Raw genomic sequence first — 15,045 nt, 5'->3', positions numbered from 1 at the left:
AGCATATTATCCTCATATCTCTTGGTTACTCTTTTTCTTCAAGTGGTTCTTTTGCAGATTGCCATATGCAAGACAGGGTGTGAAACTCATTGTACTTACTTAACATTTAGTGGCTGGATGAATGTAATGTTTCTTTTCTTTTTTAATACTGTGCTGCTTAACTTGTTTTAACTTCGTGAAACTCAATTTTTTTTAAGCTAATCCTTTAGTTAGGTAACAGATACAAGTTCCTTGGTGCCTAAAAATGTAGGAAGAAAAAACCCCATTTATTCAGCCTTATTAGTACTGCAGATCTCAAGGTATAAGATGAAATTTCCCTTTTGGACCCTATCACTGGGATCCTCATTTTTTCACTTTACAATGATTATTATCAAACCATAGCCCTCTAGCTGTACTCTGGCTTCCCTGTGCTCCCTCTCCACTCCTCCTTGCCTTAGAAAAGCTTACTAAACTTAAGGTGCTTTTAAAGTATTTCCAGCAAGCTGTCAAGCATGAAAGAAAGTAAAACAAACCAAGGGGAATGTTTCTGTGTGCTGCCTCTCTAACCAGAAGAAAGGATTGCCATTTCTGTTTTAGACAGAAGGAAACCAACTAGGGGGAATTTCAGTGAAGGCACAATATGTTTTTTGACCAAAGCTGAATTCCAGCTGTTGAAGTTAACAGCTACTCTCTCGCACAGTGTTCTAGATGCTCTTTTGCAGCTTATACTGCTTTCTACTTAACGAGAACATGCAGTCTTCAACTCACCCATTAATCAAGTTCCTTAACGACTTCAAATATGGCAGGTGTTATGTCATAGAGAAGAAGAGACTAGAAAGTATTTTAACTTTGTAAACCTGAACTAATACTTCACCTTTCTGAAGGCCAGTAAATGTAAACAGGAGATGACAACATCTACTCCTTAAATAACTATTGTGATGGTCAACATGTCAATACATGAGACACTACTTTGTAAATTGTAAAGTGCGGCAGTGATTAAAAGTAAGTGCTCTGGGGTCAGATTGCCTGGGTTTAAGTCTTGGGTCTGTGGCAATCATTGTCACATGACTTTGGATGTATTTCTCAAGATCTAAGGTTCAGTTTCTTTATCATTACAATGGAGATAAGTAACTTCTGGTTAATAAGGTAATTGTGAGAATTCAATGAGAAAATTCAAGTAAAGTTGCTTAGAGCAGTGTCTGGCACTTGTCAGTTGCTGAATAAATATAATAAAACTATTGTGTGGGATGATGTATGTCATGAAGATGATTATGAAAACAAGTAAATAAAGAGCTAAGTGTGAAGCCTAAAAATCTCGCTTGCTTTCCTGTTTTTATGTCTGCCAACAGGTTCTAAATCCATTTTATATATTTCAACTCTTCAGTGTCTGTTTGTGGTTTAGTGAAGACTATAAGGAATATGCTTTCGCCATCATAATCATGTCCATAATTTCCATATCTTTGACAGTATATGATCTCAGAGAGGTGAGTTTCTCTATTAGTTCTATGGTTTCAGAAAGGGAAGAATAGTGACTTTATTAAAAATTTGTTAGAAAGGAGTATCAGGAAATAGTCACTTCCTACTCCATAGTAAATGAGACCAAGTTTATAAATATGTAGCACAGTAAGCAGTGTTCAACAATTTAGTTCTTTCCCTTTCCTCCCATTCCAATCTCTGACATTTGAAGTTATTTTTCCTCTCTCTTTAATTTACTTAAGACTAATTAGGCAGAACAACATGCAAAGGTTTATGAACTGTGAATATGTGAAAAAATGCATGTAGAGAATACTGATGGGACTTGAAGATGGTGGAAGAGAGATGGAAGGTGGAGGAGTCTATTTAATATGAACTCCTTTGCCATTTATGTTTGGCTGGTACTCATTTGTCAAGGCCGCAGTCCAACTCCTGCTTTGTTTATGCCTACACCAGGTTTCTAGATACTGTTGGAAAAAAAATTACGTAGAACAGATTGGTTGGTTGCACTATAAATCTGCGAATTCCAACCTCATCTGGGCAAGCCTTCTGTTCATCTCTAATCGAGGTACTCTCCCGTCCTCTGAAATGAGGGTTTCAAGCCATCTCTGTCTTCTGGTGTCTGAGAGGCCCGTCTTCTCATATTCCACTCTTTCTTTAATTCAGCAGATATCACTTATTTCACAAAAAAGATGGAAGCCATAAGACAGAAAATTGTCCAACTCCCCACTTTCCGAGTGCCAAATGACTCATCTCTGCAGCCCCCTCCTGCCCTGACCTCTCATTCCAGTGGAGGAAGTGCCCTTGGCCGTGCCTGCGAGACCATCCTCTTCCACCTTCTTGGGGTGCTTATGCAGTCCACGAGTGACTCCTCTCTTCTCCTCAAGAGCCTTCCCATCAACATTTAACATTCTCAAATTCTCCTAACTTGAAAACAAAACTCAAACAAGTTTCTTCTCTTGACCATGCTTCTGCCTTCAGCTACTACTATATCACTCTTTTTCCGTTCACAGTAAAACTTCTAGCGTCTCTGTGTCTGTTATCATTAGTTACTCATGTTCCTCTTACTTTTCAGTCATGCCGACATGCCTTCCTCCCTCATGACTCCATTTAAACAAATCTTGTTAAGGTCGCCACTGTGATCCCAAAGCCCATAGATCATTTTAAAATTTAAAAAGTTCTTTTAAAATTAGCTCTTTTTTTTCCTTAATAGACAGGGCAATATGTGGCTATGATAAAAATAAAATTCAAACAGAACAAAAGAGTGTGAACAAAAATTAAGCCTCCCTCCCGTTGGGAAAACTTCTGAGTATTCAGGTCCTCTTTCAAGATACATCCACTAGGACCCTATTTTCTGTATACTTTCAGCAATATTAAATGCATATGCATTAATTTGTTTAACAGAACGAATATATTCTTTTTTTTTTTTTTTTTTTTTTTTTTTTGAGACGGAGTCTAGCTCTGTCGCCCAGGCTGGAGTGCAGTGGCCAGATCTCAGCTCACTGCAAGCTCCGCCTCCCGGGTTTACACCATTCTCCTGGCTCAGCCTCCCGAGTAGCTGGGACTACAGGCGCCTGCCACCTCGCCCAGCTAGTTTTTTGTATTTTTTAGTAGAGACGGGGTTTCACCGTGTTAACCAGGATGGTCTCGATCTCCTGACCTTGTGATCCGCCCGTCTCGGCCTCCCAAAGTGCTGGGATTACAGGCTTGAGCCACCGCGCCCGGCTGTCAGAACGAATATATTCTATGTACACTATTCTGCACTTGAATTTTACTTATTTATTTATTTATTTATTTTTGAGACGGAGTTTTGCTTTCGTCGCCCAGGCTGGAGTGCAATGGCGCGATCTCCGCTCACTGCAACCTCTGCCTCCTAGGTTCAAGCAATTCTCCTGCCTCAGCCTCCCAAGTAGCTGGGATTACAGCCGTGTGCCACCACGCCCGGCTAATTTTTGTATTTTTAGTAGAGACAGGGTTTCACCATGATGATCTGAGTGGTGTCGATCTCCTCACCTCCAGTGATCCACCCGCCTCGGGCTCCCAAAGTGCTGGGATTACAGGCATAAGCCACCGTGCCCAGCCTCCACTTGAATTTCTTACCTATTATATCCTAAATATCTTTCCGCATCTGCACAAATACATTTTCTCTAGATGTATCATAATTTTTAACCAGTCCAATATTGATATGCATTTGGTTGTTTCTAGTCTTTTGCTACTAAGACAATGCTGCAAAAGCATCCTTGCACATATATCTTTTCATACATCTATATATATGTATGCATATGACACATATTACATATGTATACATATGTATATAACAAGTATATATGCTTATGAATATCTGTATTGATATATAGAAAATTTCTGCAATTGAAATTACTTAGTCATAAGCTAGGTACACTATTTTAATACATGTTGTCAAAATGCCTCTTAAAAAAAGTAATACTGGCCAGGTATGGAGGCTCACACCTGTAATCCCAGAATTTTGGGAGGCTGAAGTGGCAGGATAGCTTAGATCCAGGAGTTCAAGACCAGCCTGAGTAACATAGTGAGACCTCATCTCTCTATGTACATAAAAAAGTAATACCAATTTACATTCCTTGCAACAGTAGATAAGTTTTTCGTATCTTTACCAATATAAGTGAAAACAGAATTCAGTAACTCCGATCATGTTTTCTATTATGAGTTGAGCATTTCTTCACACTTTAGGCCATTTGTATTTCTTTTACTGTGAACTCTTCGTGTCCTTTATCAATTTTTATTGGGTTCTTGGTGTTTTGCTTGCTAATGTTATGGTCCCCCTGCAGTGGATTTTTTTTTTTTTCCGCAGTACAGATTTCGCTAAACCTCTCAGTTGGATTTGACACAGTTAACTGCTCCGTTCTTTCTGACGCACTCTTTTCCTTGGCTTCAGTGACAGCACACTCTGCATCCTCTCCAGCTGCTCTTTTCCATTCTCTTTTGATAGCTCGTCCTTCTCTATCTGACTTTTAAAAAATGAGTGTTCCAAAGTCAAAACAACAGGAAAATGCATATAATGTAAAGGCTCCATTTGTCTCTCCCACTCCACTTGGCCAACTGCTTACATTAGTTTCTTGTGTAATCTTCCAAAAAAGGTTTTAGGCAAACGCAGCAAATACAAGTATATGTATTTTCTTTTTTTCTTATCTAAGTGGTAGCATAATTATATTATTTTCTAACTTGCTATTTAAAAAATTACTATTAATATATCTTGAGGATCTTTTCATGCAAGTACATAAAAGATTCTTCATTATTTTTATAGCCGTACATGCCAATGACTTCAAAGGCATATGCTAATGACTTTCAAATTTGTATGTATAGCTCAAATCCAGATATCTCTTTTCAGTTCCAGACTCATAGCTTCAACTACCTATTTGATATCCCCACCTTAATATCAAAAAATTACCTTAAATTCAACATTCTCAACATAAAACTCAAGGATTCTTCTCCTCAAATCTGCACTTAGGTTTTTCTGATTTGATAGCAGATACTACTGACCATTCCATTGCACAAGCCAGAAATCTGGTTGCCAACCTTGAAACTTTCTTCTTCCCCTTCAATTACACAGGAAGTCCTTTGATTTTTCCTTCCTAAATATCTCTTGGCATCATTCACTTTTTTCCACCCTAGCACTATTAAGGTTCGAGTTAGTATCGTTTTCTACCTTGCAATCACCTCCCATCTGGCCTCCATACATCATTCTTGCAGAACACGATTATTTACAAGCTTTTATCACTAAAATGCTTCAAAATATTCCCATTGCTCTTACAATAAACTTCTAAATCTCATCGCAGACTTTAAAGCTTTACCTCGAGACTCACAAACTTTTTAGTTTCTAGAGCTCTTTAAACTCTTAAAAATCACTGAGGATCTCTAAGAGTTTTAAATCTTGTAGGTTATATCTATTGGTATTTACCAAATTAAGAATTAAAACTCAGAATCATAAAATATTTATTATTTTAAAATAATAACAACATATTTGTATATAAATATATATTTAAAGACAACTGTATTTTCCAAAATAAAAATAATTTAGTGAGGAGAACGGCATTATTTTACATTTTTGCAAATCTCTTTTATCTTTGGTTTAATAGACGACAATTGGATTTTCTTTTTTTTTTTTGGCTTCTAAGCAACAGAATTTATTTCTTTAGTTATGGAGGCTGGAAAGTTCAAGATCAAGACGCCAGCAGATTCAGTGTCTGGTGAGGTCTCTCGTCTTGGTTCAGAGATGGCACCTTCTTACTGCATCCTCACATGGTCAAAGAGACATGGCATCTCTCCTGGGCCTCTTTTATAAGGGCACTAAAATTATTCATGACCTAATCACCTTTCAAAGGCCCCTCCTCCTAATATCATCATCTCGGGGGTTAGGATTTCAATACATGAATTTTGGGTCACATTCAGACCGTGGCAGTCTAAAAAAATTTCTATATCAGTTGATTTAAATACTTTAATAATTGTACTTCTTTTTTTTTAAATTTCTGACAATTGGATTTTTGTAACTGCTTCTGCATTTAGTCTATTGTGATATGAAACACCACTCAGCCTCTGGACATCTCCACTGTACACTTGTGCGAGAATAAGATTCTAAAAGGCAATTAACGTCTTAGTGCTATTATGAAAACAGTATACCTGCTCAGCCCCTGTGGGACATTCCTCGGGCCCTCTCTACGAACTGCTGCTGCACGTGTACGTGTAACTGCTGCTTTGACTTCTTTCTCCTGCCTTGATTCACCCAGCATCTCCCTTGCTTTCTGCCCTCCAGATGCACTAGATCTTTTTGTTTCCTGACACATACTCTTTTTTTCTAACCTCAGAACAGTTTGATATGCCACCTGGAATTGTCCAATTTTTTTTCATCTTCATAATTTGCCCTTACCCCTTGACTAAATAACTCCTACTCAGATCTTAGGTTCAATGTCACTTCTTCAGGGGAGATTTCTCCTGATTGATTCCCTTTGCTATATAAGATCCAAAAGTACTTTATTTTTTCTTCTTATTCCTGATTGTCATTATACATTTATATATGTAGTTACTTGATTAAAACCTACTTTTCTCAGTAGATTGTAAATTTCTTGGTGTTAAGAGCCGTATCTCTTTTGTTCATTCTATTCCTGAAATATTAAAGTTTGCTCAATAAATGTTTGTTGATTAATGCACAAATGAGTAAAAGAATGAGTTACTCAAAAGCCAAACACCTGTCTTTTTGACAATGGCTTATTCTGTTAATCATTTTTAGAACACATTTATCAGATTTGCAAATAATTTGAAGCTAGGGAATTTAGGAAGTATCTTAAATGACAAAATCAGGATGACAAAATGAACACATTAAATGATTGGGACTTTTAACCCCCAGAATCAAGCAGGAGGTCTTTTACACAATAGTTTCCCAGTAATGTGGAATCAAATATAATTGTGTTTTTTATTTCTCTTACTGATTCACTCTCATCCCATATATTTCATGTATTACAACAACAAATATTGTGAGGAAGTAGCAGGAACCATCAAACTCCTTATTCATTTATTGATTTTTATATTTATTTATTTATATATTTTTTGAGATGGAGTCTTGCTGTGTTGCCCAGGCTGGAGTTCAGTGTCAAAAACTCTTCTGAGTGGAAAGAGCATGCTGGAAATTCCTTTCTGCTGAAGAAAACATACTTACTGCTGGGTGAAAATCACTAGGAATTGGATGCTTTTTCAATTAAATAATGAGCTACGTAGTCCTTTGTTTGTAGGCAGTACATTCCATTCAATTGGCAATAAGACAGTGTTCCATCTTTAAAGAAGCCTAGCACCTTACTTAATAATACCTAGAAACTATGCTCAAATAGATAACACTTTTCCATTTTCCCTTCTTTTTCAGCAATCTGTAAAACTCCACCATCTAGTCGAGTCACATAATCACATTACAGTCTCTGTGTGTGGGAGAAAAGGTAAGTTCCATTATTTTAGATCTATGTACTATTCACATGGAATCAGAAAATAATTTAAATTTGTATTTCTGATTGCTCCTGGTATTCTCATCTTCATATTCATTTTTCCTTAGGCATTTGTTCAAAGGGATGAGGAACTTAAGATTTTTTTTTTTTTTTTACCTTAAGAACTACTATTGGGGTAGAATTGACATTGGTAAACTTAACATATTTATAGTGTAGTATTTGATATGTTTGGCATGTGTATATTCCCATGAAGCTATCATAATCCTCAAGATAATGACGGTTCATCACTCCCAAAAGTTACCCTGTTCCTGCTTCTAGTTGTTTACTCTCCCGCTTCCTCCCACCTCCCCCATCCCTCAGGCAATCATTTATCAGCTTTCTGTCACTGTAGATTCATTTCCAGGCTCAATATTAATACATACATGGCATTTTACAGTATGTATTCTTTGGGGTCTTTTATAATACATTTTTGGTTAATTTAGGGGGAGATCAAAGTTCATAGTCATTTTGGGATTTATCCATTTTATTAAGTGCATCAATCATTCATTCCTTTTATTTCTGAGGCTATCTCATTGTGCAGATACACTAGTTCGTTCATCCACTCACCTGTCAATGCATATTTGGGTTCCAGTCTTTGGCGATTCCCAGTAATGGTGTTATGATCATTTAGGTACAAGCCATGTATAGACATGCTCTTTCATTTCTTATGAGAAAATACCTAGCTATGGAACAGCTGGGTCATGTACTAGATAGATATTTAACATTTTAAGAAACTGCCAATCTTGTGTCCAAAGTGGTGGCACCGTTTGACACCAGCAGCGTGAGAGTTCTAAGTGCTCCACGTTCTTGACAGCACTTGGTATGGCCAGTCGTTTTAATTTTGGCCACTTTAGTGTGTGGTAGTATTTCATCCTTGTTTTAATTTGCATTTCCCTAATGACTAATGGCATTGAATATCTTTTCAAATTCTTATTTGCTGATCATATATCTTTTTTGGTGAAGTATTTGTTCAAGTTTGTTGTTTATTAGATTATTTTTATTATTAAAATTGAGTTTATTCCACATTATGGATATAAGTCCTTTATCAGATAAATGATTTGCAAATATTTTCTCTCAGTCTATGACTTATCTTCCCATTCTCTTTACAGTGTTTTTCCAAGAGCAGACATTTTTATTTTTGTTAAAGTTCAGTTTATCAATGTTTTCTTCTGTGGATCATGCTTTTGATGTAATTTTTAAGATATTTTGTCAAAGTCACCATGATTTTCTGTATTGTCTGTCAGAGTTTTAGGTTTTACATGTAGTTCTATGTTACATTTTGATTTTGGCTTTTGTTTTTTTGGATTGAGGGTCATTTTTTGCAAACAGATATCCAAATGTTCCAATACCATTTGTTGAAAAGATTATCTTTTCTCCACTGAATTGACTTTTCACCTTTTGTCAAAAATCAATTGTTCACATGTGGATGGATGTGTTTCTGGATTTCCTACCCAATTTTATTTTTTTGCTTTTTTTGTATTTGCTTTTTTATATCAATACCATACAATGTTGCTTTAATAGGTCTTAATAAGTTAATAAGTCTTGAAATAGGGTAATGTTAGTCCTACAGCCTTGCTCTTCTTTTTTAGAGTTATTTTGACACTATTGAGCCCTTTGGGTTTCCATATGACTTTTGAACTCAACCTGTCAATTTCTTTAAAAAATGCTGGGATTTCTTTAGAATTACAATAATTTATAGAAATACAGACTTCAGTTTGTAAATCTTTAGAAGCTCATTTAAAAATCTGTTAGAATTCCTATTAAGTACTAATATGAAATGTACAATAACATAAACAATTGTCACAAATAAAATTCAAAGATGCCAATGTTTGATGAGATATTTTCCATAACCTGGGGTTGCTTCCTTAGAGTATTCCTAGGATGTCTACTGATCTATCTATTAAAGTCATGCAGTGGGAACAAATGTTGATTTTCTTTGCCAAGAAAATACCATAGATGAATATTAAAAACAGTTCTGTAAGCCAAAATTCACATCTGCACACACTAAAAATGTAGCTCTTTTTAAAAAAAATAATAATTTGTAATACATTCTGAAAAACACAAAAATGCTGTATATCTGGCTGGATTACCAGTGTTTAGCCTTAAGTGCAGTGATACAGGTTATGCAATTACTGAAACTGGTAAGTATATTCTAAATTGTGGAAATATGTATGTATTTTTATGTTAGTAACTCTTTTTGGTATCTATTTCAGGCTTGTTTATAGTATATACATATGTAGAATATAAAGTTCAAAATATACTCTAGTGATGTAACCAACCAATTAAAGGAAATAAAATATTTTTAAGGGGAATATAATTTTTTCCTGGTTAAAATTTATTTATTTATTTATTTTTATTTATTTTGGTATATGAATAAGTTCTTTAGTGGTGATTTCTGAGATTATGGTGCACCCATCACCTAAGCAGTGTACACTGTACCCAGTGTGTACTCTTATCCTTTATTCCCCTCCCACTCTTTGCCCTGAACCCCCAAAGTGCATTGTGTCATTCTTATGCCTTTGCATCCTCATAGCTTAGCTCCCACTTATGAGTGAGAGCATATGATGTTTAGTTTTCAATTTCTGAGTTACTTTACTTAGGATAACAGTCTCCAATTTCATTCAGGTTGCTGCAAATGCCATTATTTCGTTTTTTATGTCTGTATGATATTCCATGTTATATACATGCCACATTTTCTTTATCCACTCATAGATTGATGGGCATTTGGGCTTGTTCCATATTTTTGCAGTTACAAATTGTGCTGCTTTAGACATGCACGTGCAAGTATCTTTTTCATGTAATGACTTCTTTTCCTCTGGGTAGATACTCAGGAGTGGAATTGCTGGATCAAAGGGTAGATCTACTTTTAGTTCTTGAAGGAATCTCCATACTGTTTTCCATAGTGGTTTTACCAGTTTACATTGCCACCAACAGTGTAAGAGTGTTCCCTTTTCACCACATCCTTGTGAACATCTGTTAATTTTTGATTTTTTGATTATGGCCATTCTTGCAGGAGTAGGGTGATATCGCATTGTGGTTTTGATTTGCATTTCCCTGATCATTACTGATGTTGAGCACTTTTTCATATGTTTCTTGGTCATCTTTATATCTTCTTTCAAGAATTGTCTATTCATGTTCTTAGCCCAATTTTTGATGGCATTGTTTGTTTTTTTCTTGCTGATTTGAGTTCCTTGTAGATTCTGGGTATTAGTCCTTCAACAGAAGTATAGATTGCAAAGATTTTCTCCCACTCTGTGGATGTTCTGTTTATTCTGCTGGTTATTTCTTTTGCTGTGCAGAAGCTTTTCAGTTTAATTAAGTAATTAAGTACCATGTATTTATCTTTTTGTGTGTGTGTGTGTGTTTGCTTTTGGGTTCTTGTTATGAAGCCTTTGGCTAAGCCAATGTCTAGAAGAGTTTTTCCAATGTTATCTTCTAGGATTTTTATGGTTTCAAGTCTTAGATTTAAGCCTTTGATCCATCTTGAGTTGGTTTTTGTATAAGGTGAGAGAAGAGGATTCAGTTTCATTCTCTACATGTGGCTTGCCAATTATCCCAGCACCATTTGTTGACTAGGGTGACCTTTTCCCACTTGTTGTTTTTGTTCACTTTGTCAAAGATCAGTTGGCTGTAAGTATTTGGCTTTATTTCTAAGTTCTCTATTGTGTTTCATTGGTCTATATCCCCATTTTTATACTAGTACCATGCTGTTTTGGTGACTGTGGCCTTACACTATAGTTTGAAGTTGGGTAGTGTGATGCCTCCAGGTTTGTTCTTTTTGTTTCATCTTGCTTTGGCTATGCAGATTCTTTTTTGGTTCCATATGAATTTTAGGATTATTTTTTCTAATTCTGTGAAGAATGATAGTGGTATTTTCATGGAAATTGCATTGAATTTGTAGATTGATTTTGGCAGTATGGTCATTTTTACAATATTGATTCTACCCATCCATGAGCATGGGACATATTTCCATTTGTTTGTATCATTTATAATTTCTTTCAGCAGGGTTTTGTAGTTTTCCTCACAGAGATCTTTCACCTCTTTGTTTAGGCATATTTCTAAGTATTTTATTGTATTTTGCAGCTATTATAAAAGGAGTTACATTCTTGACTTGATTCTTAGCTTGGTCACTGTTGGTGTATAGCAGAACTACCGATTTGTATACATTAATTTTGTTTCCTGAAACATTGCTGAATTCATTAACCAGTTCTAGGAGCTTTTTGGATGAGCCTTTAGAATTTTCTTGGTATACTATCATATCATCGGTGAACAGTGACTGGTTGACTTCCTCTTTACTGATTTGGATGCCCTTTATTTCCTTCTCTTGTCTGATTTTTCTGGCTAGAACTTCCAATATTATGTTGGATAGAAGTGGTGAATGTGGGCATCCTTGTCTTGTTCCAGTTCTCAGGGGAAATGCTTTCAACTTTTCCCCATTCAGTATAATGTTAGCTGTGGATTTGTCATAGATGGCTTTTATTACCTTAAGGCATGTCCCTTCTATGCCAATTTTGCTGTGGGTTTTAATAATAAAGGGATGCTGGATTTTGTTAAATGCTTTTTCTGTGGCTGTTGAGATGATCATGTGATTTTGTTTTAAATTTTCTTTATGTGGTGCATCACGTTCATTGACTTGTGGATGTTAAATCATCCCTGCATTCTTGGTATGAAACCCACTTGATCATGGTGGATTATCTTTTTGATATGCTGCTGGATTCAGTTAGTTAGTATTTTCTTGAGCAGTTTTGCATCTATGTTCATCAGGGACATTGGTCTGTAGTTTTTTTTTTCGTTATGTTCTTCCCTGGTTTTGGTATTAGGGTGATACTGGCTTCAAAAAATGATTTAGGGAGGATTTCCTCTTTCTCTCTCCTGTGGAATAGTGTCAACAAGTTTGATACCAATTTTTCTTTGACTGTCTGATAGAATTCACCTGTGAATCTGTCTGGTCCTGGACTTTTTTTTTCTTGGTAACTTTTTAATTACCACTTTAATCTTGCTGCTTGTTATAGGTCTGTTCACAGTTTATATTTTTTCCTGGTTTAACCTAGGAGGGTTGTATAATTCCAGGAATTTATCCGTCTCCTCTAGATTTTCTAGTTTATTCGCCTAAAGGTGCTCATAGCATCCTTGAATGATCTTTTGTGTTTCTGTGGTATCAGCTGTAATATCTCCCATTTTGTTTCTTATTGAGCTTATTTGGATCTTCTCTCTTCTTTTCTTGGTTAATCTCACTAATGGTCCATCAATTTTATTTATCTTTTCAAAGAACCAGCTTTTTGTTTTATTTATCTTTTGTGGGCTTTTTTTGTTTTGTTTTGTTTCAGTTTCATTTAGTTCTGCTCTGATCTTGGTTATTTATTTTCTTCTGCTGGGTTTGCGTTTGGTTTATTCTTGTTTCTCTAGTTCCTTGAGGTGTGACCTTAGATTGTCTATTTGTGCTCTATCAGACTTTTTGATGTAGGCATAAAAAATGCTGGGATTTTTATTGGGATTGTGCTGAACCTATAGATACATTTATGGAAAATTGACATAGTAATATGTTTCAATCTTTTGCTCTATGAATATAACACTGCTTCGTTTGTTTAGGTCTTTGATTTCTTTGGCAGTGTTTTGCAGTTTTCAGTGTATGGGTCTTACACACTTTTTCTCAGATTTATTTTTAAGTAATTTATATTTTTGATGCTATTGTAAATGATATTTTAAAATGTAAATGTTCAGTTGTTCATTTGCTAGTAGTTCCATCATGTAAATGTGCTGATCAGTAGTTTGCTTCACATTAAGGAGAGACCCTCTGCAGATCTTTTTGGCTCTCCCCTGAACAGTTACCTCCCCAGCTATGAACTCAAGCTGCCAAGATCTCTATCGATGCTCATCTTTGTGTTCTGAACTCAGTAGTCATCTGGACTTGGTCTGGTTTTCCTTCTCTGCCTAGTGGCTTGGAAACTCTTTAAAGACAGTAAGCGTGGCAAATGTAGAACACCTTTATTTGTTTCCCATCTCTTTCGTTGTTTGATGTTCAGTGTCTAAAACCCATTTTTTCATATCTTTTATACAGTTGTTTCCAGTGGGAAGATAATTCTTGTCCTTTTTATTCTCTTTTGGCTGGAAGTGAATTTTTACCTTTTAAAAATATAATTGGTCATTTTTTTTGTCCATACTTTTTATGATAAAACACTTTGAACATATATAACAGTAGAGAGAATACTATAATAAAACCTCATGTACCTGTCACACAGATTAAATAATTATCAACCTATTGAATCTCTTTTTCATCTGTTCTATTAACTCTCCACCCTATATTATTTTGGAACTATCCCAGATACTATATTTTATTTGAAAATATTTCAGCATATAGCTCTAAAATATAAAGAGTCTTTTTAATTCCTTTATCACATCTTTTAAAACCTCATAATTTGAAAATAGTTATACAGGCAATGTTCAGATTTCCTCAATAGAGTCAAGTACGTGTGTAGATATACTTATGATACATATACAAGCACTTTTGTTTTATTGCCCCTTGCTTGATTGTGCTTCAAAGATACTGCATTTTTTGTTTCCAACTGAAGATTTCTGACAATCCTACATTGAGCAAGTCTATCCGGCCGTTTTTCTAAAAGCATGTGCTGTCTTCGTATCTCTGTGTCACGTGTTGGTAACTCTGGAAATGCTTCAGACTTTTTCATTGTGATTATATCTGTTATGGCAGTCTGTGGTCAGTGATATTTGATATTACTATGCTAAGTGCTTTGGGGCACTATGAACCATGCTCATGTAAGATAGCAAACTTAATCAGTGTTAGATGTTCCCCAACTGGCCATTCCCATCTCTCTCTCTCTTTCCTCGGGCCTCCCTACTCCTCGAGACCCAACAGTATTAAAATTAGATCGATAAATAACCCTACGCTGGTTTCTAAAAAGTGTTCTAGCAAAAGGAAGAGTTACGTGTTTCTGATTTTCAAATAAAGTTAGAAATGATTAAGCTTTGTGCGGAAGACACGTTGAAAGCCGAGATGCACTGAAAGCTGGGACTCTTGCACCAGTTTCCTTTGTGAATGCAAAGGAAAAGTTGTTGAAGGAGATTAGAAGCACTGCTCCAAAAGTGAACACACAAATGATCAAAAGCGAAGCAGCCTTACTGCTGATGTGGAGGAAGTTGTAGTGGTCTGAGCAGAAGCTCAAACCAGTCACACTTCTGTAAGACAAAGCCTAATCCAGAGTCAGGCCCTAACTCTTTAATTCTGTGAAGGCTGAGAGAGGTAAGAAAACTACAGAAGAAAAGTCTGAAGCTAGCAGAGTTCGGCTTATGAGGTTTAAAGAAAAAAGCCATCTCCATACGTAAAAATGGACAGTGAAATAGCAGTACCAGATACGGTACTATAAACCTCAATGAGAATGTTACAAGTACTCATTTTAATGGTGTTAGTCATTGTTTCTAGGTCTTTTTAGAAAACATACTTAGGAAATAGTTTTTTAAGATAAAATGCATTATGAGGTCATACTGACCTCGTAACTTCCAATTCAAGTTTAGAATTCATAGTCATACTGACCTTATAATTTCCAATTCAAGTTTAGAATTCATAGTCATA

At 35.7% G+C, this 15,045-nt stretch overlaps 1 protein-coding gene across 5 annotated transcripts in view; it reads left to right on the top strand.

Annotated features, from left to right (window-relative positions):
- Positions 1-15,045, top strand: part of ATP13A4 (ATPase 13A4) — a 160,412-nt gene that overhangs the window by 67,849 nt on the left and 77,518 nt on the right. For all 5 annotated transcript variants that reach the window (XR_004182362.1, XM_021934992.2, XM_021934991.2 and 2 more), the window contains exons 7-8: positions 1,329-1,463; positions 7,343-7,412. Coding sequence is in view for 4 of the 5 variants with exons in the window: in XM_021934992.2 (XP_021790684.1) it covers positions 1,329-1,463; positions 7,343-7,412 (205 nt within the window). In the remaining variant the exon portion in view is untranslated. The remainder of the gene's footprint in view (positions 1-1,328; positions 1,464-7,342; positions 7,413-15,045) is intronic.

Source organism: Papio anubis, chromosome 2 (genome assembly GCF_008728515.1).
Source record: "Papio anubis isolate 15944 chromosome 2, Panubis1.0, whole genome shotgun sequence".
Classification (NCBI taxonomy): domain Eukaryota; kingdom Metazoa; phylum Chordata; class Mammalia; order Primates; family Cercopithecidae; genus Papio; species Papio anubis.
Note: the sequence above shows the minus strand (reverse complement) of the source record. Positions and strands in the feature narration are given on the sequence as shown.